Below are 24393 nucleotides of genomic sequence, written 5' to 3' on the forward strand. Positions count from 1 at the left end.
CAGGCTCACCGCCACGTATTGCGCAATCATGCTTCACTCGATGCTCGACAAATGTTTGCCCTTGCTCCAGGTCCATCACATCGATCCCGTCGTGCGCAACGGCTAGCCTCGGCATCAGCGGAGGCGGTGGATACGACGACAGACGACGACACTTAACGTTGAACCATGATCGCCCTACCAGGCTAGTGCAACCATTCGCAGCTGAGCGTACAGTCTAGTGTGCCTTATGATGCGGATGTTTTTCTTTGATGATAGCGGTGCGCGACAGACTCAAATTGAGTTGATCAATAGCGGTCATACATGTGACTCTGGGCGTCTTGGGCCATTATCAATTCCTGCTCAAGATGGCGCATTCTTGCGTGGAAGGCTCCATCGGAACGTATCTGAGCTCCCGTATAAGAACCAAGGAAGCGGATGATGTTCTCACCCTAGTCGTCCTCACAGGCATGCCAGTGATCGGTAGCGCTTGGTCGAGCAAGATGTTCAACTTCCTCACAAGACGATCGGCCGTACATGAGGATGTTGAGCTCGACAAGCGCTCCCCAGAGCCTGGCTCTGTAGATCATGACAGGTCCACTTCGGACGAAAAACTTCCTTCAAGAGAAGACACCGCTTCCATCTCAGAGAGCAATCCGAGGACCGAGGACCCAGCTCTAGCACCAGGAGAGTTGACGTATGATGAAGGTGCGAGGGCTGAGCTCAAGCTTGGATACGAGAGCTCAATATCATACAGCAACGTCCGGTGGAATGGGTCACCACCTGGGTGTATTCACCTGTACCATGATGATGTAGGTCGCGCTACAACCTTCGCGCTCTCAATCACTAACCTATGTCGTTTCCATGTAGCATTGGGCGAATCATTGGCACGGGTATATTCTCTACGCCCTCTTCAATCCTCAAGTCGGTCGGCTCGGTCGGCGCCTCCATGATGCTGTGGCTATTGGGATTCGTCCTATCGTTCTGCGGATTGTTCATATGGCTAGAGTTCGGAACCATGATACCTCGTTCCGGCGGCGAGAAGGTCTACCTGGAGGCTGCATATAAGAGACCGCGACATTTGGCTACCATCGTCTTTGCAACGAATGCCATTCTTCTCGGATTCACGGCGGCGAACTGTATTGTGAGTGGCTATGTCTGCCCTGATTGTACTGTACTGACGACTGTTTTGCGCAAGGTCTTTGCCTCATAGTAAGTGCCGGAGCAGCTTATGACACCCCAATGCCGGAACTCTGACGCCTGTGCGCTGTTAGTGTACTTGAGGCTGCCGGGGCAACCGTCACTCGATGGAATGAGCGTGGCATTGCTCTAGGAGGTATTCTGTCCCTCCCATGCCGTCGCAGCATGTGCTAATGCAGTTACAGTCATCTTTGCTGTGACACTGCTCCACGGGTTCACACCACGGACGGGAATCTGGCTCATGAATGTGAGTACAACGGTCACACAGTCACATCTGATATACTCATGTAAACGTCAGATTTTGAGCGTGTTCAAGATTGTCATCTTAATCTTCGTCGTCATCGCAGGTCAGCTTCACTAAACTCATCGCTCGACGGTCCACACTGACATGGACACTATCAAGGTTGGGTTGTACTCTCTGGTCGCACGCACATCGCAGACCCGCATGCCAACTTCAGAAATGCCTTCGCTGGTAGTTCGCACAGCAGTTACGACGTCAGTAACGGTACATGTTACATGCGCACAGCTCAGCTCACTTTCCGACTCCCACACCGTGTAGTATGCGACGGCCACCTTCAAGGTCTTGAACGCATATACAGGATGGTCTAGTATCAATTACGTTATGAACAACGTGAAGAACCCAGTGCGAACATTGAAGATCGCTGCTCCACTGGGTCTTGGCATCTGCGCAGTGCTTTACATCCTTGCCAACGTTGCATACTTCGCGTGAGCAATCGGATTATAGTCTTTCCGAGCGGTCGGGTCCGAACTGAATAACACTCCCGTTTCGTAGTGCTGCCACCAAGGAAGAAATTGAGAAGTCCGGTGTCACTGTGGCAGCGTTGTTCTTCAAGAACGTCTTTGGGCCACAAGCACAGAAGGCCCTCACTGTGTTTGTCGCGCTGAGGTACGCTCAAATTCTTCTGCCGCGTCGCCTGCTCAGACATTGACGTCACTTCTTCAGCGCTATAGGGTACGTCGGCCATGTATTCATGCTCGTGCTTCGTGGCTTATCAAAGTTTCCTCGAACGCTCACAACGACAGAGTGCGTACGGTACCGATTATCACTTGGATCCTTTAGCTGATAACTTCCCCAGAACGTCATCACCGTCGTAAGTAAAACCGCCTAGACACATGATCATTGCTCACGCAATACGCCGATAGACGTTTGGCGCTGCACGTATCAACCAAGGTGAGCCTCCCCATGAACTATTTGATACACGCATTTAAACTCAATCGACGGCAGAGCTCGCCAAGGAGGGCATTCCTCTCCCCTTCGGCAACCGCTTCTGGGCATCGAACTGGCCAACGGGAAAGAGTCCCCTACCCGGACTGATCATCCACCTCATTCCTTCGGTGCGTATCGCAGTTCTTCTTGTGCTGCTCGCGCTCATAAGTAACGACCAGATCATTGTCATCATCGCGCCACCGCCATCCGTCGCCTACCCCTTCATTCTCGACCTAGAGGGCTACCCGTCGCAGATCATCAACCTGTTCGTCGTTGTCGTAAGTTCTTTCTGGCACTCAATGTACGTGCTGTCGTCTGAAAACTCGCACAGGGATTGTTCTGGTTGCGGTACAAGAAGCCAAACGCGCATCGACCGTTCAAAGGCGCGTCCTATCATTTGAAACCTTCCAGTGCCTGCGTTCTGACGTTACGCTTTAGTATGGTGGCCACTCGCAGTGTTCTACCTCGCTGCTGCCGTCTTCCGTGAGTAGCTATTGTCCAGCGGCACACGCGTACGCTGATGTGCATGTCTCGATACAGTCCTCGTCGCACCATTCATCCGCCCGCCCGGAGGTATCGGAGACACTCCGCCGTTGCCATACTATCTGTACGTCGGCTGCAGTAGATGCATTGCAGAAACATGGCTCAGCATCTTCTTCTAGGTACTGCCTAGTCGGTATCGCTGTCATGGTCGTTGGTGTGCTCTGGTGGGCAGCCTGGCGCGTCGTGCCGAGATGGTTCGGCTACAAGTTCATCGGGAGGAAAGAGAAACTCGACGACGGCACGGTCGTCACATTGGTCAGTCGGCGTAGCATATAGACTGCATGGACAGAAGCTGACGACGATGATATGCTTTCCAGTTCTCATTGGCTAAAAGACAGTGAAGAGGCACGCTGTAGCTTGAATTTAGAGACTAACTTATACCTGTATCAATGATACCGATGCTCGTCATCAGGGCATAGACCAACGTAACTTATCGGGTGCTAAGCACACTCAGATGCGTTGTATGTTACATCAAACAGAATGTTAATGCATCTAGCTACCCGTCCATCCTTTCGGCTGTAAGGCGTCGTGAGCACAAGGAGTTCGTGTTGGGGACAACAAAGAGCGCCATACCTTGACTTCGTCTCCTGTCGTCCTAATGTACACGCTTGGCCGCTCGGCTGTTCTCGCGCCTTCCTCGCCCTCCTCCCAGGTGTAGCTCACGCCGACAGCGAGCTTGGTGCCGTCGCAGTTGAACGAGACCGACGGCACGGCGGAGTGGTACTTCGGGTACTGTCGCAACCGCTTCTTCAGCTTGTGGTCCCATATTGAGACTGTACCATCAGAACCTGCGGACGCGAATGTATTGTACCTATATGAAGGAAGGAAACACTTAGTGCCACCCCTTGATTTGAGTGGCGTTGCAACTTACACTGGGTGGAACGCAAGGGAGTTGACCGGCCATACGTGGTCTACGTCGTCGATGGTCTGGCGGTGGCATTTGAATGCGTACTTCTTGTCCTGAGCTTCGGGGCTGGGATCAAAGTATTCTACTGCTATTCGCCCCTCGACGGACGCAGTCGCATAACCTGCGGACGTCAGTCAGTCATGGCGGCATCCCGCTATATCATCATGTCTGGCTTGCCTTGACCATCTGTCATGCAGGCGAGTGCACGCGTCATGAACTTGAGGCTGCTGTCACGGATCTGAGCTGGCTCGTCCATCTTCCGGATATCGTAAATGTGGAACAGTCGGCTGGCCATGGCAACGACGAGGGTGTTGTTGACGAGATCCATGAGATACACCCGTTCAGGTACGTTGTGTGACAATTGCTGCGATGATGTCCGAGGATCCCAGAAGCGCACGGTCCTATCCCAAGAGCCCGTGACGAGCACATCTGCGGGATTGTCAGGTTCAGTAAGCGAAACATTCAGTTGCGTTCAGACGTACTTTGGTCGCGAGAGAAGTTCATGCTCGAGATTGAGTCTGAATGTTGTCCGAGATGATTAATCTTCTCAGTGTTGAGATCGAATCTGTGGAACATTGAGCATTCGTCGACGCCTCGGCTTGCAACTCGGCTCACTCTCGTACTGATGTGTCAAGGCCACCGCTGTAAGCATGAGAGTCATCGGAGAAGCAACATGCCAATACAGCAGCGCGATGGTCGAACTTGGCCTTCTGTTCATTTGCCGCGATATCGTAAAAACGAACCGTCTGCAAGGCATAGTGAGTTCCCTGTTCGTTGCAGGAAGAGGGACACTTTGAAAATTGTCTCGCTCATGCTCCGTAAGGTGATTTTCGGCGCGCGTGACGAGAGAAAGGGGCACATCTAGGAAACAAAGAACACACCGATGATCCCGCCTACGCGTCGACATCATTCTTCACGCGCTCAACCTCATAATCGTCTTCCAAAACTGGCATACCAATGCCCCGCGAAGATTCTAGGTATAACCAATGAATACGAGCAACGGTGTTACTTTCAGGATGAGCCTGAAGTCAAGCGATCGACGTATGGGTCATGCAACGTGCCCCACGCACAGGTTCAGCGTTGAGAAGAGCAGAAAAGAGCAGGAGCATAGCCCTCCCAAGCATAGGCAGGGATCCAGGCGCGGTCGCAGGCCACTTTACTTGTGCCATCGCGGAGGGCGAAGGGCGGATGCCCGGGCTCAGACAATCGAGTCGAAACAAGTAACTCACCGTATCCCAGGATGATACAAGCAGATGTGATGGGCTCTTTGGCGAGAACCTTACGGAAGACACGCTATCGAACGGCGGAGAGGAGAGTTCGATTTGTTCTATGTAGACCATTGTGAGCTGCGACCAAGGCGAGCGATGAAATGCGCGACGTGACGTACCTGACATAGCGGAGCTTGGCCGGAAATTCGATTTGTTGATTGAGAAACAATCCCACTGCGTGAAGGGGGATGTGGCGGTCGCGCACGAATGAGGTCAAAGGTCGTCGCCACCGCAGGGGTTGTGACAGCCACAAGCGTCGAGCAATTATTTGTCTCTGTTGTATTGTGTTAGGATCCAAAGCCTTTGCCAAACATTGAAACAACGCCTGCAGATGCTGCTCACCTCCACTGGCAAGCAGGCGCCAGCAGTCGTATCGAGAACATTCCTATCCAACAGAGCTGGTCTACGAACATCGTTATTTATTGCTATCTGTGAACACTCCTACTGTCATATGTCTTTCATGCCTTTCTAAGAGGCGTATCCCTCGTCTCACCATCGTTCCATGGATTCTAGTATCCAGGTTGTGCTCTCGAACTACACCTGCGTCGCCGGAGGAACCTTGTCTGGCCGGGTCACCCTCAGCTTCCCCTTACTGCAGCAGGAGCAGATTGAAGAAGTTCACCTCAAGTTCAGGGGCTCTGTATACACGTACGTTGGCTATATAGCTGTCCTCCACCTGCGTGAGCCAGTGCCGAGCTCCCCACAGGTATATCAGTCCTGCCCGGACAGATTTGAACGAGACACGGGACGTGGATATAATCCGTGACCAGATCTCTGTGTGGTCTAGAGGGTCGGCTTATCCTCCTCCGGACTCGCACACTCTCACAATCCCATTTTCATTCAATGTCCCGCGAGACATCCCGCCTTCGTATGATTTCACTGCGCTAGAGTGTCGGGCGGTTGTACGATATGGCGTTGAGGCCGTCGGCGCTCGAAAGGGTGCGCTACGTTTGAACAAACGCGTATTTGTTGCGGTTGTCGGGCTACCCGTGGATCCTCCCGGTTCCCAGCTGAGGGCCATATTACAGGCTGGTTGGACAGGCGCATGGAGTACGGAGGTTAAGCATAAGCAGATTCGAGCAGGCTTCTGGGGAGAGCATGCTGATGTCTCCGTAGAAGTAAGCACGTCTCACGCCTTGCCCTCTTCAGCGTAGCCGGCTGACAGTGCGTCAGTTCAAGTATCCTGCCCTGCCGACAATCCCGCTCTTTGCATCGGTTCCCTTCGAGTTGATTATCGTCACTACAAGCAAGTCGTCTAAACGAACACCCGGTTCCGAGAGCAAGCCTATCTGGCCCGCGCCCCCTACTCGACCTGAAGGTGTCCGCTTGGAGCTCAGACGCACAGCATATGTGCAGACGAGCCATCTCACATGGAAACAGCATGACAGCCTATCTTTGTTGGGAGATCTTGGAGAGCCAGGCAAGGGACTGAACGTCCAGGTGCGACCCGCGGCCAAAGAGTGGCTGTCTATCAACGGAACCAAGGGTAGATGGAGGCAGCAGACGACATTCTCGTCTAGCTTCAATCTTGCATGCCCTCCGTCGTTCAAGTTTCCTACGCTTAGCGTTGAAGTGCGTGGCTTACCATTTGTGCGTCGTCGTGACAACCTGAAGAATTATCTGACTCAGTACAACCTTACGGTCATCGTCCCCTTCAGTGGATTGAACAACACCTTGCGGCTCGAGATACCCATCACGGTATCCTCCGGCATAATCCTGAGTCGTTCCCTAGAACTTCCGGACTACGACGCTCCGCCTACTAGTGCGCGGCCGGAGAACGCAGACTATATGTCACCTCCACCTACACTCGAATTGCCTCCGTGCGTGATCTCGTCTTTAAAAAAGAAAGTAGACATGCAAGGGCTCATTGCTGTTACAGCTCATACTGGAGTTCAGCGGAGTAATATCAAAGTTCGCTTTTTCAATTCTCTTGTAGGCTGCGAGTGAGAGTTATGGCGTCCGTCACCGGGCGCCATTCTAATATTGTACTCTCTGTTGCTGCGTCTGAACTATGATGTCGACAGCTGGGCTTCACGTTTGTCCCCTCAAGCGTATGGATACATCCTCCATCTCGATACGCAGCGTCTCAATTGGCACTTACTGTGTTGATTCAGTGCTCGCAATGTATTACAACTTCGGGGCTCGGCTCAGTTCAAGATGGGGCAAAGGAATGTCCGCCTGACGCCCCCTCTGGTGCGACTACATCACAACAGCAAACTCTAGTAGTGCAAGTATATTGGGTGATACGACGAGCGATGGTGTGAGTCTAGCATCCTTTCTAAGTATGATTGCTGTGGCTCAAGCAATCCTTGAGCGTAGTAAGTAGGTTGATAGAAGGCCCTATGACTTGCATCGAGCAATCGCGTCGGCGAACTTCGAATTCATCAATCTTCGATGTGCGGCGATGGAGTGTAGCTGCGCACCTTGGGTCAATGTTCACCTCTCGTGGCAGCTCCCAATAGACAGGTGTCACAGTGAGGATACCGCGCTCGTCCCAAGGGGAGAATAAGGTTTGCATCGAAGGGACGGCTTGCGCGAGCACAGCCGTCGCTTTGGCCCAGTTGTCATCCCAGTGATCCGCGGAATCGGCTTCGACAGTGAGTTGAACGTCTTTTAAAGAGCTGAACACTGCGCGGTTGAGCACGCTTTGTAGATAAGACGGATCCGACTCCGACTCGGCCAATGAATGCATTATAAGGTCCGTGTCGGCCCTGGTAACCCAATGTAACGCGATCGCCTCTATCGAGTCGCTTTTGATAGAGGAGAAAAGAGCATAGAGCTCGTCCATGATCCTGGGCCATGATACCCCTTCGGACTCCCAGACTCGCCTCGAGATGTACGTCTCGAGAAAGCGTAACTTGGTATTATTCTCCAAGTCAGCGTGCAACCGACCCTCTACGTGATGAAATCGGGTTAACGACCATCTCTGTACAGCAGGTGAAGGGACGTACCATACAAGGATCCGTATTCAATCAGCTCGGTCAATGAGCTTCCAATCGCATGCAGAAGTCGGTTGATGCATGTAACATCTCCGTCCGAGTTACGATGGATCTCCAGATGCGATATCGCCCGGCAGGAGGAAGACTTGACGAACCAGTCGACCAGAGCCGTCAACAACACTGTGCCAAGCTGCTCGCCCAGTTCCAACCTCTCCAGCTTGTAGAGAGTGGCATAAGGCACATCATCCCGTATATCCGAATAGGCATACCCTCGCAAAATCTCTCCGTGCGAGATTGACAAGTGGTTCAGTCGTGGAAACGCACAGAGGATCTTCCGAAGCTCCGTGAAGTTGGCGAGCTTAAAGCTGGAGAGCGTGAGCCTCACCACGGTTGTAAACGCTGGAAGGTATTTGAAGAAGGTAGGATGCATCATCGGCTTCAAGCACGCGTCGAAGATGATGCTCTCCAGAGCGGGCATCATCTTGCCGAGCGTGAGCGGGACGACATGACAGAAAGCCAGTCCCTTGGCATTTGTGACGCAAAGCTCCTTCGTAAAAGCGAGGTTCTCTCTGGCCTCTCCGATGTTGCGATGGGCTGCGCGAGAGAGGGCTTCCAGCGCTACGCGCCGTCGAAGTTCGATTCTCGTGTGGAGGAGATAGACACCGCGTGGTTTCCATGCTCGGCATACCCGTGCACACTGGCACAGGGTCGCCTGGTCCATGTAATCCATGATGTGCTCGAGGACGTCCATGGGTAAACGTTGGGAGAGTGCTTGGGAAAGCGGCTGGAGTATCAAGCGGTCCGTCAGGACATGATCTGCAGCGTTCAGAAGGAACACTATAGCTGCCAGCAGACTCGGTGAGAGTACTATTAAGCACGTACCATGAATATCCGTTGATTCTATAAACCCAATTTCTAAGCGGTCCTTTGAGTTGTAGCGCTTTCTGCGCACAATCGTATTCGGCAACGTCGGGTTCATGATGCCAATCTGTCAAGGCCACTGGCAGAGGATGCCACGGTTCTTCCTCAGGAGCGCTGTTGAACGTTAATCTCCGAGTCAGGCGTATCGCGACGTGGCCAACCTCAAGGCAAATCGATCTCGAAATGCAATAAATATCGGTACTCTGGGCCGCGCGTACAGCGCCAGACCAACATGACCAATCACAAGTTCGGAATCAGTGGGCACTGCCCTGTCCGAGGTGATGTACGTACGGAGATGTATGTAGTGATGGTCAGGGCCTAGGGATCGTTCTATGGTCTGTGTTGTAGCAGTGTCCGGTGACTGTCTCTCGTGTATACTCGTGGGTCTTTAGCATATATAGTACTTGAAGGTTAGCCGCAGAAATGAAGAGAGAGAAAGAATAGCATAGCGTCGTCCATCATCCGAATCGGCGGCGGGTCCTCGACGTATGGGCGGCTCATGCGACGCAAACGTACAACTTGAACTTAATCAGGGTGTTGGCCTGGAATGGGTAAGTGCACGCTGGTGCTACTCCGACACACGCAAGTTGGATACGCTATTCTTGTAATCAATGTGCACTCATAACTAGATGCACACATAAACCACTCTGTGGAATCAGACCTAGTATTACAGTCTCGTATATGGCAGCCTGAACATATGTGTATAGAACATACTGTCTCCGACGACTCTGAAGTCCAGCCCTGCTTCGCAAATCATGCACCTAGCATATTCAGAAAATCTTCTTCCGCGGAAGGCCAGCCGGGAATCGTTAGATCGTCGAAACGCTCATGCGCAATGTCGGACCACGGTGTTCCTCCGCGCGCTACAAGAGGCGTGTTTTCACGGAAACTGAGAACATCGTTGAACCTGAGTGGCGGCGCCTCAGCATCTTGTCCTTCTTGCGCGAGGTGATCATCATGCGAATCGTCGCCATGGTCACTGTTGATAGCCTCCAACTTCTCCTCCATTTCGTCCTCCGACAAGTCGAAGACGGTGCTCCAAAAGACGACCATGGCCTGCCATTCCGCTTCCATGGAACAGCCGTGCGGAATTACGCAGAGCTTCTCTTCGCTCTTCGCGACCTCCTTGAGGGCGCTCCACAGCGGTGCGTTGCGAGAACAGTACCAGGCCGGGGCAGCCCACATGCACACCACGAGCTGCTCCAAGTGGCGTAACCCAAGGAGTTCTTGGACTAGTTCGATGGCCTCGTCGGCGTCGGACGAGGCGTCCATTTGGATGCAGAGGTATTGCATCTTCGGGAACAGGCCGCGCAGGCCGTTCTTCGGGAGTGTGTAGCGTGCGCCGTGCCACAGAGGCTCGAAGACGACGTGCGTTGTCCTCTCGAGGAGCTTCGGGCATGATGAAAGTGCAGACGACTTTTCCGGCGAGGCCTCGTCCGTCAACAGCATGACGTGACTTGGCCTTGCCGCGCTATCGACCAGCCAACCTTCCGACAGGAGGGTCATGTCGATAGCAAGACACCTGAGCTTACCCTCCGCCGTCAGGTCGGTGGCCACGTCTTTAACACGGTCTGCAAGTTTGTCGGCTCCGGTTATAGGCGGGTCCCAGGGGAAAGGGTCTTGCAGAACAGTATGAACGCGCAGGTTGCGTACGACGGGTGGAATATGGACACCCAAGGGCTGCGATAAAGCGTCGGCGATCGTCTGGGCCTGTCGGTCATGGCGCAACTCGACAGTCGTCCACTTGTCGGTCAGGTCCTTTGGGATCGTCCGGTGCTTCTTCGTCGACCAATTGTTCTTTCGACCCATGGTCGTCGTGGGAGGCAGTATCAGAGGCGGTGTCGTGGTGCAGGGGCGCGATTGAGGAGTAAAGGCGGTAAGGCTGAGTGGTTCGAGGCGACAAGACGGAGAGTTGAGCATCATTATATACGTTTATTTGAGGGTGGCCGTTCCTGAAGGTAAGATCGACTGCTTTCCATGACGACGTACCTCCTGTGGCCATGATCGAGGTTATGTCCTAAACAGGCTTTGACCTGCTTTGACCTGCTCATCCGCCACGCCACGGAGTTTCAAATCAAAACGGCCACGGGCTAAAACGTAGTTCCGTGGCTTGACACGCTTGGACGCGTGGCACAAGTCATGCACGCAAACAAAGCGAGGCGTCGTGACGCAGCAATTGCTGCGCTTACCAAAGCGGTACGATGTTGCAGACAATGCACAGGCGGTGTGAACAGTGCCTAAGTTAATGCTCGCAACGTCAACGTGTATACCTTGTTGGAATCGGCAGTAAAGACGGACACACCAAATACAGCAATCTGTTCAGCCGGAGCACCTATCAAAAGGGTCATCGTCACCTTCGTCAATCTGCACGCCATGAGTCGGCGCTTGGGAGGTGCGAATCGAGACTCCTGATACCTGGTCACTGAAAGGATACATCTAGGCATCTGCTTTACACGCTTTGTGCAGACCTGTCAGGCTGCCGAGCTGTTCTGGCTTCTCCATCGATATCGTCTGTGACAAGGTTTGTTACTGTGACTCCTGTCGCCCGCAGAGGACATACATAAAGAACAACCTATGCCTTCCAAAACACGCAGCTTTACCACTACAAGCCCTACTCCGCCTTTGGCCTCTGGCTGTCCACCGGCTGTGGCCCTCTCGCCTTCGCTTTCCTCTCCTTCTTCCACGCTAACACCTCCCGGATAAGGGAAGCCAGGAGAGGGGCAGTGACGGACGCGAACAATGGGGCGTACACCGCCCACTTGTGCTCCGTGGGGAAGTACAACAGCGCGAGCATCCCTGGGTTGAAGAATGCGCGCGACGCCACAGATTGCGCCTTGCTTGCGAAGGTCAGTGCTTCAGTCGAGGACGATGGCGCGGTCGAGTATGCCTAACAATAAACGGTGACAGATGACCGTACGGCCCTTGACAAAGCAGGATTGAGCACGTACCTGATCAAGGGCTGCAAGCGCGTCTTGCACGTCTCCCTTGACGTCCTCGCCAACCGGCATATCCTCGATCTGCGCGACGAGCCGTACGATGCTCTGTAGAGTGTCCTGCGCGCTGGCGGCGTTCTCCGCAGCGCGTCGGCGAACGAGTGCGTCCAACTGCCAGTCAGTTACCCCTGCGACGCCGCGAGTCCGCGCGTGGACGTGCGGCGGGAGCTCTGGAACGCCTAGCAGTGCCGAAAGCTGCTGGCGGAAAGTCGCGAAGATTGTGTCAAGCGGACGTCCTGCGAGCGTTGGCACGATACCGGTCGACTGGGGGTTATGGATGATGATACCGCCCCATTGAGGAAGTATGAAAGCATTCGATGACGTCGGCAAGCCTGAACAAGTTGTAAATGGGGAAGGGACGTCTGAGAGAAGTCCTGCGTACCGTTACTGTCCACGATGCGAAGTGGACTGTGCTTCGAGGACGGTATGAAAGCGACGAAATGCAATACTGGATCATTTGAGACACTTGATGCTAATCGAATTCAGTAGCAAGGTTCAGTATTCGTTCATGAGCAGAAAGGAGAGATTCATACATAGCGTCCACTCGGCGGAATTGACAAAAACGGTGAGGTCCCCAGGCGTTAAGCCATGCTCGATCTGTTCACCCACTTGCAGTGCACGGGGCTCAAAGGCAAGGGGTCCATGGTATTGTACTTGACTCTCAATCGTGAAGTTGTGCAACACGGAAAGGCGCTCAAGCAACGGCGATAGTTGCGCTGCGTACCTGAGGTACATAGGTTTGTTCGCTCATGCTCAGGGGGACGCACGTACCGGCAAGAGCGTTCTGTACGTCCCAGGACAACGCAGCGTTGCCTGCAGCAGCATCTTCGTTCAGAAGAGTGAACGCTAACCGGTAGCGCGGCGAGTACGTCACAACGCGCTCAGCTTGCGAGCTCCGCAGACTGGTATAGGGCGTGAGCAAAGTCGCCAATGTATCAGCGAGTTGCAGTGCCGCCACGCCCGCGTGTTCTGGTGCAACTTCGACCGTGACCTTACGGCCATCGACGATGGGATCGCGCGTCCCCGGACGAAGAACGACCTGATAGTCATTCGCACTTCAGAGCAGGTTGAATTCGGGATGGGATCAAACGCTCACACGAAGACTCACGTTGCCGTTGCGGAGGATACTTCCACTGACAGACCGTTCTGCTTGAACTCCCCGTTGTTCTCGACATGATGCCGTACCTCCTGAACGATCGTGTCCGTGCCAACCTCACAGTTCCTGGTATCGAGGGCGACATGAATGGGGAAGGCGAGCTCTCTTCCAGTCGCTGCATAGACCCGTGATACGGGCAGGGCTTGCCGTTCGATGCTAGTAGTTTTCCACCAGAGAGGCAAGGCCAGAAAAATGACGAGAAAATACGAGGCTATAATGCTCCTCCGCGTAAAAGCCGACTCAAATGCAAGAGCGGGTTTGGAGACGGCGTCCATGTTTGTTGGGTCCCAGCTTCTGTTGCTACGGGATTTGGTACAGTGCTAGATCTCCTCGTCGAGATGCATGTGTTGTCGACCACTTTGTCAGAACCAGAAAGCAGTTGTTGAGAGCGTGAACGGCGGTGGCTGAACGATCCTGAAGCCTGAGGCTACTCCCGGAGTGTGCCGACTATTTGACGCGGAGACTGAACGGATGGCACCAAGTCCAATTCCGGAAGGCGACAGCTTGCAGCCAAACCTCCCGAGACCCAAGTTCAACTCGTCGAAGCTACTCACATTCGTTACAGGTACTGCCAGGAGGCTGAAGAAACCTACTTTACTCTTGAATTCTCTTCATGCTAAACCGCTTTTGACGGCTGGGTCTGCCATCGGCACTTTCTTCTTCGCGCACCTGCCTTCAGTCCGGCACGTTTGCGCAGGCGTCTGATCGCTACCGTGGGTCATGTCTCCGACGAACCAACGACGGCGCCGTCGTGGCGGAAAAAACAACGGGCCACCTGTGTACAATGTCAGCGAACATATCTGTCCAAGTAATGCACCGTGAACTCACGTTGCATCACCCCTAGCGACCACCGAGCCACAATGGCAGGTATGGACCTTCGCCCGGCCCGCCGACCGCGTATCCTGTCCATGACGCTTATAACCCCGGTGTTGGAGGCCCTTCATACGCACCCGGCTATCCTAATGACTATCCTGCGGAACCAGAACTCTGGCGGTCGGAACCGTCTTACTATCCCAGGCCTCCTTCTCCGGACTTGTACGGCTACCAGCCAGGTCCGCCTCCGAGTGGCTGGGCTCCGCAGAGTTGGGATAACCCTGCACCTCCTCAATGGGTTGATAGAGCTGAAACAAATCCTCGCTTCGAAGGTGATCCATGGTCATATGACCGTCGAGATACCATGACCATGGCCCAGCCGATGTTCGAGCCAAACGACGCTTGGAAGCAATCTCATACAGGTCCTCCTAACACGCAAGTATCTTTTGCTGTGGGTTTGGAATTGGATGTATGACTGATCGTTGTGAGTTCAGTTCGCGGAATGACATGGCGCCTGAGCCGTACTCACCGTCAAGACGTCTGCCGCCTCGGCTCGCAGCGGACCACTACTCTCCACCCCGGCCACTAGCTAACGAGCACTACCCTGCTTCCGCCCCGGGACCTCCTCTTTTTGACCACTTCTCTCCAGGTCCCGGTTTCGCGGGCCCGCCACCCCGGGACCATTATCTGCCAGGTCCAGGCCCGAACGCGCCTCCCCTTCCGGGCGATCATTATCCACCCAGCAACAGTCCGAACGGACCTCCCAACTATGGCGATCATTATTCTGCAGGTCCTAGTGTCAGCGCGCCTCCATTTGCTGGCGACCATTACTCTCCTCCCGGTCTCAGTGGGCCTCCACCCTTCTCTGGTGATCACTACTCACCTGGTCGTAGTCTGAACGCTCCCGGATATACTGGGGATCGTTACAGGCCAGAGAGCCCTCCGGTGTATCCATACATGAACCCAGGCTCGGATAGCTACCGTCCTCGGTATGACGATGTCCCAGACTCGAGGACACCGCAGCCACCGAATCCACGCGTCCATCCCAGATGGCGACTTCCTTCTGCAGAGCGTTCGCAGCCATTACGAGGTAGGATATCTCCCGAAACTCCAGGCAATCCAAAGCGGGTCTGGGAACCGAGACGCTCGCCGCCCCGCGTAATCAACGATGTAGACCGTCCCTCGCCTACTACACGGCCACTGTCTCCACCTGTTCGAGAGCTGAGGCAGCTCGTCAGCCGTGGAAGATCGCCTAGCCGTGGAAGGTCCCCTCCTCGTAGCCCCAGCCCAAGCCGCAGCCGAAGTCCTTTGTACAGTCCTCGCGCCAGTCGGAGTCCCGTTCGCCGCGGTACACGCAGCCCTAGTCCCATCCGCCGTCCTCTCAGTCCCAGTCCAATTCGTCCTCTCAGCCCTAGCCCCGCCCGTCGTCCTCTCAGCCCTAGTCCCGTCCGTCGTCCTCTCAGCCGTAGTCCCAGCCGAAGTCCGATTCGTCGCCCTCGCAGTCCCACTCTCAGCAGGAGTCCGATTCGTCGCCGTCGTAGCCCCACTCTTAGCAGGAGTCCGCCATATAGCCCTCGTGCTTCACGCAGTCCCGTCCGTGGCCGCATTCGCAGCCCGCTCGCTTCGAGATCCTACTTCAACAGACGCAGACGTTCGAGGAGCAGATCGCTGAGCTACAGCCCTGGGAGGTCGATAAGCCGTAGCCCTCGGTCACTTCGACGGGCTCGCCTTCGCAGCCGCCGATCATACAGCCGCAGTTCATCGAGCTCCTATGACAGCTATCGAGCCAGACGCGCTAGTCGCGGTCGTGATCGCCGACGTTCAAAAAGCCCCAGTGTCAGTCGGACCAAGGCGCGCAGCCGGAGCCGTGGACGGTCACGTAGCAGAGCTTCTACGCTATACTCACCGACGACTACTCGCCTGTACTCTCCCGTTCTGACACGGAAACGTGTATCTCCTGCACGAGAGAAGGGCCGTTCTCGTGGGCCGGCGAACAGGCGCGCGAAGCCCTCTGCTGCTGCTTCTTCACAGCCGGCACACCCGTTACCACCGCCACAGAAGCCTTCCAGCAAGAGAACAAGCTCGACTGAGTCTACTGGATCGATCTATGGCCCAGAAATACCTCCGGAACTCCGCGCGAAGAAGGCAAATGTTGTTGCAGTCGCGCAACGGAGCAGAAACTCTTCCTTGTCTTCTTACAAGTCTGACAACGCCACTTCGACGTTGCAGGGCAGTGCGATACCTGGTCTTGCAGATTTTGGCAAGGGAATAGCCATTGTTCCTGAGCAGGTGACCCAACAAGCACAGGCGACCTCACCCCAAGTTACGCAAAGTCCGCCCTCGTCGTCGCGGAAAGACACGTCCGAGGCTCGTTCGCAAGGTACTGGCGTTGCTCACAAAGGTAGATATAAATCATTACAATGCCTTAGTATCGTTGTGCCTAATTGTATTCATAGAACTCCTCCCGACCAACGAGTTACGTGCAGCTGTCGCCAAGCTCGTCAGCGGACAACCTATTTCCCTCCATGCAGATGCTAGGAAAAAACCTGACGGAGAGCCTGCGCATTCTTTACTGAACGTCAAAGGTATCTCTAAGCCATCCGGCCTACAGATACCTCCTCTCGATCGGGATGCGTTTCCAAAGAAAGCCGAGGGAGAAGAAGGAGAGGCTGACATGGACGTGTCTGAGCCAGCCACTCCAGTAGACGAAATACCTCAGCCTACTGCGGCAACTCCTGTTCCGGATGGTCTGGCTGCCGAGCCAAAGAGCCTGTCGGGCGTTGATGAAGGGTACGTCGGCCCACTCTCGCTGACGTAGTTGCATCGCCAACCGCTCACGATACTGTTCAGCGCTACTGTGGAGGAGTCGGATATGGACGTGGACATGGACGTAGACATGGACATGTCTGCTCCTCCATCGCCTGTCTTGCAGGCCAGTATCACTCCCACCAGTCCTACCGAAGTCGCCGATCATCATAAAGGCACATCTGCGATTCCTGGCCTGGTAGCCACCGAGGGACCGGTAGTCATAGCCTCACAGCCAGCCTCCGCTGCTCCAGACACATCCGGTGTGACTGGATTGACATTGACTCCCCGGCAACCAACCGAGGAACTTGGCTTGTATTCTGCTTCGAGCGAGGAATCCATCATTCCTGGGCTCAACCTCAATAGAAAGGACACACCGTCCGCTATGCCGGCCCATGTTCAGCAGTTATGCGAAGACAAGCCCACGGGTGCTAAGGAAGACGACTTTGCGATTCCTGGGCTGACGATCTCTCCTCCTGCCATCGCTCAAACCGAGGAGGAACCTTCACCTGTCGTCGAGACACGAGAAAAGACTGCTATTCCCGACGAGTTCGATGAGCTGACTCCTGAGGTTTCAGTAGAAGATGATGAATGTGACATGGACGTGTCCCCGCCGGCCTCGCCTGCGTCTCGTTCTTCCAGCCTTGGTGACGCTAGTCCGGTTGCCGTTGCTCAAGCTGAAGCAGTTGCTGTGCCGCCTGTCACTATAGAAGAGCTGCCGATTGCGCATGAAGCGCCTGCACTTGCTGCCGAGGAGCCTTCAGAGCCGCAAGATGAGTCGTCGCCTGTCACACGTGAAGCCGTATCTACCTCAGTACCCGCCTCGCCTCTTGCAGTGCCGACCTCTCTTCCTGCCGAACCGTCACCTACTGCCTCAGAGCAAGCCCTTGTACCGGTGCCCTCCGACGAGATTGATGCACCTCGTCCAATTGAACCGGCCCCTGACGCATCTCCTTCAAATGATGAACCTCAAGAGGAGGAGTCTGCTTCACGGCCAGGCTCGCCCATGGTAGTAGAGTCTCTACTCGGCCTGACTGAGCCGCCGCCTATACCAGAGTCTTCTGTCGTGGCGGAGGAGTCCCAAGTGGCTCAAGGTTCGCCAACGGTGGTCGAGTCACCAACTACTAGTCCTACTGCTGAGAAGGCGGTCCCCGCAGATGGAGCACAAACGGTGTCGGAGGCGACGCAAGGCGCACCTGTAGAAGAGGGTACAGGTAGGCCCATCGGCATCGGGAGTGAAACCGCCGTACAGGTATGTCAACTTTCCTTCACTTAGACTTTATACTCAAGGCGAATCAGGAGCAACTTGTTGCCGTCCCCGAGGAAATCTCTCATGCGCTGAGAGAAGTGGACAGACAAGCTGGTGTGGCAGAGAAGGCCGCAGACGCTGCAATTCACCACGATGAACAGGTCGATCAGGCCCAGCAGCAACTACCTGCTCAGGATGTCGATCCTCTCGCAGAGGGACTTCGAGTAGTAGTCTTGGCGAGGTTGCAGTACGATCGGCAGACGAAAGCGGAACGCGTTGCCCCGGTTCTTATGGCTAACATGACCATTGCAGAGCCTCATGACCGCCGCCAGAAACCGTCTGCAGGTAGGCTCTGTGAGGAGGTGCTACAGGGCAAGCGCAAGCGCGACAGAGATGACAGCTTCGTGCGCGTGCGGCCGTCACTCCAGGTTCTCTTTGCTAGGCGACAGGCCTCTCTAACGGAGAAGGTCCGAAAGTTGAAGGAGGAGTATTTGACTCTTCATGACCGCTGGATGGTGCATTGCGCCAAGCTAGACGAGGTTGCGAAGGCTGCAGCACTCGAGGAAGCTGCCGCCACTGCTGGTAGGACTACGCGGCGCTCGGCTGCACTGGGAGATGCCGTACGAACAGACCTAGAGATGGAGCAGATCATTGCAAGCTTGGGCAATGAGGAGCTGACTGACGCCAATCACCTTGCATCGCGGAACGCTGCAACTATCCCAGACATGATCTCGGTAACGAAGGGATCGGTCGATTATTCGTTCGACGACACCAACAACGCCGTCGAAAACCCGGCCAATTTCTACACGCCGAATACATGCCTCGAGGATTGGACAGACGAAGAGAGGGAGATTTTCCTCGAGAAGTATGCGCTCTACCCCAAGCAGTTCGGCATCATCGCCGACTTCCTTCCCAACAAGACCACGGCCGAATGCGTCACGTATTACTATCTACACAAGAAGACGCTCATCGACTTCAGGAAGGTCCTTGCACGGAATGCGACTGGCAAACGGAAACGCGGAGGCGGGCGCGGAGGCAAGAAGAAGGGCAATGCGTTACTGGAAGACATTCGGAAGCACGATGCCGAGGTGTCTCGGGGTTCGACTTCCAACGGGCCTTCTACTCGTCGCAGACGGGGGGTGCCCATAGGTGAGAATGGGGAGCCTCTCCCTCGCCGCGCTTCGACGAGGAAGAGCGCCGTCCAAGCCGAGAACTCGCCGGGGACGACGCCGACACCCGACCCAGATCCTGAACCACGCAAAAGACGCCGCGCGGCAAAGCCCACTGCCCGCGCTGTGGCAGCGGCGGAGCAGGAGGTAGACGACGAAACTGCGGTATGTGATTTGCGCACACATGCAATATGCTACTTGACGAACGAACACTCTGCAGGAGGTGGAGCCAAAGCCACCGCCCAAGCGGACGCGTCGTTCGCGCAAGGTCAAGTCGGCGGAGACTGTTGTTGACTCGCCACCCATGTCAGAAGCGCCCCTTTTGTTTAGCGAGACACGGTTCATAGACCAGACAGAACTGACAGCTCGGAAGAAGACACCTACGGGTAATGTCCAATGGACCGAAGAGGACAAAGGTACGCCCGTATCCATGTAGTATTGGTATTGAACTCGAAGATCTTACGTACATGTGTAGAGCTCTTCATCAAGCTGCTGGCTCACCACGGTGATGATTTCAAGAGGATCTCCGCGTCGATGCCCAACAAGGTATGATTGACTCCGCTGCTAGATAGGACCCGAGACTTACGAAACTCAACCCAGACTGCCATTCAGTTGAACGCATGGTACAAGGCGAACATGAAAGAGTCCAACCTCGCAACAGTGGCAGCTCAGGGGAGGAAACGGACGCCAACCCCGGACCTCCCCTCGGCTTCTGAAGGCTACAAAGAGATGTCACTTCCTGGCTCGGGCGTCATCACACCCAGTACCCGTGCGTCAACCCCAAGCGTCGTACAGAACTCCACGTCGTCCACGAATTTCGAAGCGCAGTTCCGGCTGGACGACCCTTCTGCAGTCTATAAGTCGAAGTTACGTGCATCTGCCTCAAACAGCGCCGACCCCGAGCAGAGGCCATCGAGTCGTCCCGGGTCCAGTCTCGCTGGATCCGCCTCCTCTTCCGGGAACCTCCAATTTCGTTCTACATCCCTGGAGACGATGCGCGCGCAGTATGGCGGACCATCTGATGCCCTCCCACGACACTTCCCTTTTCAATCGCGGCCCTCTCCCTTCGCCTCCGTCATCCCACCGCCGCTAACCATGAACGGCTCGCCCTTCGTCGACACCGGGCGACCAATTCGCCCCGCACCTCCTTCCGCCGCGGGGTCGAGCTCCGGCTCGGGCTCAGGCTCGGGCTCGGGCTCGGGCTCCGCGCCGCTGACGATGACGTTCCCGTCGAGCTTCGCGTACTCGAACCTGTCGCCGTCGCACTTTTCTGGCGAACAGCGGCTGCCGCCGCGCGGGTACACGATGCGCAGCGCGAGCCCCGGCAGCGCGCCCTCCAGCCAGACGATGATGTTCGAGGCGTCCATGTTCGCGCCGGCGGGCCCTGGTCTGGGTTTGGGCTTGGGCTTGGGTCTGGGTGTCGGTGGGGCGTCACCATTTACGTTCGGCGCGTCGGGTGCGGGTGCGGGTACGGGTGCGGGTGCGGGCGTGGATGCGGGGACGGGGGATGGCCCGGCGATGCCGGCGACGCTGCAGACGACGGAGGATTTGGTGGCCTACTTGGAACATAGGACGAGGATCGCTGAGCAGAGGGAGTCGGATTTCATGTGAGGGGAGTCTTGCCGATGTTCTTGTCTTGCGAGTGGTTTGGCTGCTCTGGTATATACTCTCATGTTTGCTTTTTGAAGGTTTGCGTAATATGGTGATGATTGATGGCTGCTGGTTAGCGTACATGCACTCCTCGTTTGCACTTTTGTGGTCTTATTGTACATGGTGTGGTAGTAATCAGTACATATTCCGACGTTGCTCGTTCTCGTGAAAGCGGGCTTCTGATCGTGAGTGCTGAGTGCCCCAAGCGTTACCGGCGACCCTCGACCATGATGATGTGATACCCGAACGTGGTCTTCACGAGCGGTGAGAGGATCGGCTTGTCGACCGTGGATGGCTGCAGTGCGAAGGCCGCGTCCTGGAATGGGCCCTACATCGACGAGAACGACAGTCAGACGGGTTCATAATCCCGAATACAGCGTGGAACTCACCACCATGGACCCTCTTGTCATCCAGCCAAGACTGCCACCGGCTGCAGCATCGCGAGTGCCACATGTGCAAGGAGATCTAGGAGAACGGTTGTGTGGGCGCACCTTTGGCCTTGTCTTCCGAGTATTCTTGAGCGACCTTGTCGAATCGCTGACCCTCCTGACAGTAGCATGAGAGTCAGTGATTTTCCAATGCGAGAGAAGGCGTAAGGCGTGTATAGGTCAAGAGACAAAAACGTACTTGAATCTTCTGCAGAGCCTCGGTCGCCTTGGAATGTTTCTCGCAGAGGATGTGCCGCACGTTCACGGCGGTGGCGGCCTTCAAGGCTCCCTTACCCTACAGCATTACCCTTGCTTCAGCCTGCTTCGAACTTCACTCGGTTGAGGCAGGCGCACCTTGCCCTTGTCGTCCGCATCCTCCGAGCTCTTCGACGCACCCTTCCCGCCCTTCTTACTGTCTGCCGGCTTCTTCTCAGCTGCTGCACCCTTCTTCGCCATGAGTTTCAGTCTCTCTGTAGACAAAGCTTTGGAACGAAGTCAAAAGCCACAAGCAGTCCTTTGCAATGCATTCCGTGCGCCGTCTCACCCGCCACAAGCGCGGTCAGCTGCTGTTCCCGCCCTCTTACCCAATTTGGCAGGAGGGCGGGCGTCGGGCGGGGCCCCACAGTCACGTGGATGACGCGTCGCCTGAGGTTGCGGCGCCACCCGCCCAAACGACGCCCTATGACGGAGTGCAGCCTGCCCTGGGCGTGAATTGCAGCTCTTCTTGACGACCGCCACCATCTCTCACCCAATCTCCATCCTAACTCGACGACACAGCCTGCATATGTGAGCGTGGTCGAGCCTGAGTCGGACGAACGAGCCTGACTCTGCCACGGCAGTTCTCAGACACTCGGCGCGAACGTGACGTCAGAATGAGTTCGCGAGCTCGCAGCAAGCCTTTGGTGCGTCGCCTTTTATAGGATAGAACGAGAACGTGTCTGACCGTGTGTATGTTTTGTTATTTTTCGTTGCACAGGCTGTCGCCGTCGTTGTCGGCTCTATCGCGACACTGGGCTATATGTACGTCGCGGGCACGCAATCGAAGAGGGCGGAGGGACAGTCGTCTATCTACAGTGCGTCCTCTTGCTGTCTAGTATCGCGCTTCTGTTGATTTGGACTGTGCGCCATGTGCATGCAGAGGAAAGCCAGGGTGCTAGCAAACTCGGCAACGACTCGAGCGACGCTCGGCTTGGCTCTGCAGGCGTCCGCGCGGCCGTGCAGGGAGACAAAGGATCGTGATGAAGCGTCAGGACAAACCATGCGATGTAACAGCTCACCATAACTCTACTCTTGTACTACTAGCAGCATATCCCCGACGCCGCCGGTTCGGGGTTTTTGCGCAATGTATTTCGTCAAACCCTCCTCCTCCCACTTGCGCCTCTAGTCATTCATCGGGTCTGGCAGAAATGTGGGGCTTTGTCATGTCTGACTTGACAACATTCGGTCTCCCCAGTGGGCTCAAGTCGACTACACATCCAGTCGACGACCTCTACGCCTTGGTCAGAACGAATGTGGGCGTCTACGTATCTTTGTCATGACGTCAGTCAGCCAACAGCCTCACACCGAGATCGCCAATCTCCGTGCACGGTCAGAGTCGGGCTCAGGTTCCTCATGCAGGTTCCAGGACGATTCCAAGCATCGTCACGGATCCCTTTGTCCTTCAAATCCACGATGGGCGCGCACCGCCGGTCATCATCTGCTTCCACTGGTCGCACCAGCACAGCTCGTTGGCCTCTCGCCTCCCCAACTGCCAAAGGGTCTGAATCCGAGGCCGCCGTCTAGCATTGAGCCGTGGCTCGTCCATCCCAGAGAATTCTCTCGTCCGATTCCGGACGGACATCAACACCGAATCAGTCCCGTCGCGCCACATCTGCGTCCCAGACAAATTCATTGTTCAAGGAGTGCCATAGCGGGCTAGCACGACGATCGCCAGCAGCGGTCCCTTGGAAGCGGGGGCCCGGGGGCGGAATCGCGCCGGTCAGAAGTTCTGTTGGAAGGCGGTTGGCCAAGCAGCTGCAGTGCAATCACATTGGTGCGCTCAAACGGGTCTTGTTGTTTGAGTCGTTTGTCGCGACTCGTTCCATTCGTTACGCGCAGGCCTCTGGTTCTTCTCTGGCGATGGTCCTCAGAGGCGTCGCGATCAGGCGAGCCGTGTTGCTGTGCTCCGTAAAGCATAAGCACTGCGAATGTCACTGTCATCAGAGACACTGTGGGTGTAAATTCGGTCTGGTTGCATGGCGCCCTCGCTGGACGTCGCAACATTGTACTCTGAAACTCTGGATGAGTCCTGGCTAGTTTCGTAGAGCGGTGTGCACGGAGGATGACCGCCTCACGAGACGCGTGCTGCGAGGCCGCCGCGATGCGACGGAGCGAAACGGCCGGCTGGTTTCGAGACTGGCTGTGAGGATGGTGCACTGAGGATGATCCCCGTGCGAAGCTCGGCTGTTCACGACCACGACTTTGCGGCGCTGCCCGACGTGCGAACTGCGTGCTGGACGCATGGGGGACGTGCCAGCCTGATCGAGCGGCCAAGAGTAGACTCGGGCGTGAGCCTGTCCGAACGTCAGTCCGGGATTGTAGTGTGACCGAGCGACAGGCATGGAGGACCTGAGAGTGCGGCTTCTACATGGAATTTGAAGATGAGTTAGACCCAGTAATCACTGATGTGAGTTGCAGAAATAACCAAGTTCAAGGCGGGCAGCGTTTGGGCAGCGTTGTATGTACAGTATGTAACTTGTGCCTGGACGAGCGGTACCGGTGGGACGATGTCACGATGTCAATGTCATAGCCTCGGCGATCGCGCGCAGATCGCGACAGAGCTCCGGCAGTTTCACGTGGCAACACGCGAGCGAGGCGGCGGCCGCCAGCGGACCTCGGCGGAACGCTGGCGTCCTGGATTGGTTCCGTGCTGCGTGCAAGTCTATCGAGTTTGGGGCCGGAAGCCCGGCGTATTCGAATTCGAGGGTGTGGTGACGGGCGCGTTCAGAAGATGTTTTGTAGACGAGACGACTGACAGCGAGGCCGTCGTGAGGGTTTCTCTGGCGTCCGACGTGACTGTGAGGCCGATGCGAGCTGGATGCAAGGCCGCTGTGCGCACCGCGCTCCGGGCAGCCCGGAGCAGCCCGGAGCCCGCACGGGAAGTCCCAGG

At 55.7% G+C, this 24393-nt stretch overlaps 9 protein-coding genes across 9 annotated transcripts; 4 read left to right on the top strand and 5 right to left on the bottom strand.

The window, feature by feature from the left end:
- Nucleotides 1-446: 446 nt before the first annotated feature.
- On the top strand, nucleotides 447-3288 carry C8Q71DRAFT_724006 (high affinity methionine permease; the record flags this gene model as incomplete). The annotated part of the gene is made up of 20 exons (XM_047921618.1): nucleotides 447-684; nucleotides 734-788; nucleotides 847-1120; nucleotides 1175-1188; nucleotides 1251-1312; nucleotides 1362-1423; nucleotides 1475-1523; nucleotides 1580-1671; nucleotides 1736-1902; nucleotides 1970-2083; nucleotides 2149-2221; nucleotides 2274-2288; nucleotides 2341-2368; nucleotides 2423-2532; nucleotides 2584-2682; nucleotides 2736-2814; nucleotides 2843-2887; nucleotides 2945-3011; nucleotides 3067-3202; nucleotides 3265-3288. The coding sequence occupies 20 exons, from the start codon at nucleotides 447-449 to the stop codon at nucleotides 3286-3288; spliced, it is 1803 nt and encodes a 600-aa protein (XP_047778442.1).
- Nucleotides 3289-3439: 151 nt separating this feature from the next.
- C8Q71DRAFT_907789 (WD40 repeat-like protein) lies at nucleotides 3440-5374 on the bottom strand (the record flags this gene model as incomplete). Its single annotated transcript, XM_047928971.1, has 8 exons — nucleotides 5242-5374; nucleotides 5084-5181; nucleotides 4470-4600; nucleotides 4337-4419; nucleotides 4032-4283; nucleotides 3819-3975; nucleotides 3521-3758; nucleotides 3440-3463 (listed from the first exon to the last, which is right to left on the bottom strand). Exons 1-8 carry the CDS (start codon nucleotides 5246-5248, stop codon nucleotides 3440-3442), a joined length of 990 nt encoding a protein of 329 aa, XP_047778443.1. The 5' UTR covers nucleotides 5249-5374.
- A 250-nt stretch (nucleotides 5375-5624) lies between these two features.
- On the top strand, nucleotides 5625-7026 carry C8Q71DRAFT_858163 (uncharacterized protein; the record flags this gene model as incomplete). The annotated part of the gene is made up of 5 exons (XM_047927488.1): nucleotides 5625-5770; nucleotides 5829-6240; nucleotides 6296-6694; nucleotides 6752-6942; nucleotides 7002-7026. The coding sequence occupies 5 exons, from the start codon at nucleotides 5625-5627 to the stop codon at nucleotides 7024-7026; spliced, it is 1173 nt and encodes a 390-aa protein (XP_047778444.1).
- C8Q71DRAFT_69297 (uncharacterized protein) lies at nucleotides 7002-9439 on the bottom strand. Its single transcript, XM_047919884.1, has 4 exons — nucleotides 8944-9439; nucleotides 8074-8877; nucleotides 7546-8017; nucleotides 7002-7495 (listed from the first exon to the last, which is right to left on the bottom strand). The coding sequence occupies exons 1-4, from the start codon at nucleotides 9038-9040 to the stop codon at nucleotides 7342-7344; spliced, it is 1527 nt and encodes a 508-aa protein (XP_047778445.1). The 5' UTR covers nucleotides 9041-9439; the 3' UTR covers nucleotides 7002-7341.
- A 192-nt stretch (nucleotides 9440-9631) lies between these two features.
- C8Q71DRAFT_760965 (uncharacterized protein) lies at nucleotides 9632-11079 on the bottom strand. The gene has a single exon (XM_047923849.1). The coding sequence runs from the start codon at nucleotides 10903-10905 to the stop codon at nucleotides 9736-9738; it is 1170 nt and encodes a 389-aa protein (XP_047778446.1). The 5' UTR covers nucleotides 10906-11079; the 3' UTR covers nucleotides 9632-9735.
- A 291-nt stretch (nucleotides 11080-11370) lies between these two features.
- Nucleotides 11371-13538, bottom strand: C8Q71DRAFT_760971 (phosphatidylinositol-glycan biosynthesis class S protein-domain-containing protein). Its single transcript, XM_047923850.1, has 6 exons — nucleotides 13084-13538; nucleotides 12747-13030; nucleotides 12509-12691; nucleotides 12358-12447; nucleotides 11931-12307; nucleotides 11371-11869 (listed from the first exon to the last, which is right to left on the bottom strand). Exons 1-6 carry the CDS (start codon nucleotides 13404-13406, stop codon nucleotides 11594-11596), a joined length of 1533 nt encoding a protein of 510 aa, XP_047778447.1. The 5' UTR covers nucleotides 13407-13538; the 3' UTR covers nucleotides 11371-11593.
- A 4465-nt stretch (nucleotides 13539-18003) lies between these two features.
- Nucleotides 18004-20778, top strand: C8Q71DRAFT_708990 (uncharacterized protein; the record flags this gene model as incomplete). The annotated part of the gene is made up of 5 exons (XM_047920658.1): nucleotides 18004-19332; nucleotides 19391-19583; nucleotides 19643-19713; nucleotides 19768-20093; nucleotides 20403-20778. The coding sequence occupies 5 exons, from the start codon at nucleotides 18004-18006 to the stop codon at nucleotides 20776-20778; spliced, it is 2295 nt and encodes a 764-aa protein (XP_047778448.1).
- Nucleotides 20779-20901: 123 nt separating this feature from the next.
- C8Q71DRAFT_69366 (FKBP-like protein) lies at nucleotides 20902-21796 on the bottom strand. Its single transcript, XM_047919890.1, has 5 exons — nucleotides 21600-21796; nucleotides 21445-21540; nucleotides 21309-21363; nucleotides 21207-21247; nucleotides 20902-21145 (listed from the first exon to the last, which is right to left on the bottom strand). Exons 1-5 carry the CDS (start codon nucleotides 21699-21701, stop codon nucleotides 21026-21028), a joined length of 414 nt encoding a protein of 137 aa, XP_047778449.1. The 5' UTR covers nucleotides 21702-21796; the 3' UTR covers nucleotides 20902-21025.
- A 321-nt stretch (nucleotides 21797-22117) lies between these two features.
- Nucleotides 22118-22484, top strand: C8Q71DRAFT_858169 (uncharacterized protein; the record flags this gene model as incomplete). The annotated part of the gene is made up of 3 exons (XM_047927489.1): nucleotides 22118-22147; nucleotides 22222-22318; nucleotides 22384-22484. 3 exons carry the CDS (start codon nucleotides 22118-22120, stop codon nucleotides 22482-22484), a joined length of 228 nt encoding a protein of 75 aa, XP_047778450.1.
- Nucleotides 22485-24393: the final 1909 nt, after the last annotated feature.

This window comes from Rhodofomes roseus, assembly GCF_022264815.1.
Source record: "Rhodofomes roseus strain CIRM-BRFM 1785 chromosome Unknown C8Q71scaffold_11, whole genome shotgun sequence".
Lineage (NCBI taxonomy): Eukaryota > Fungi > Basidiomycota > Agaricomycetes > Polyporales > Fomitopsidaceae > Rhodofomes > Rhodofomes roseus.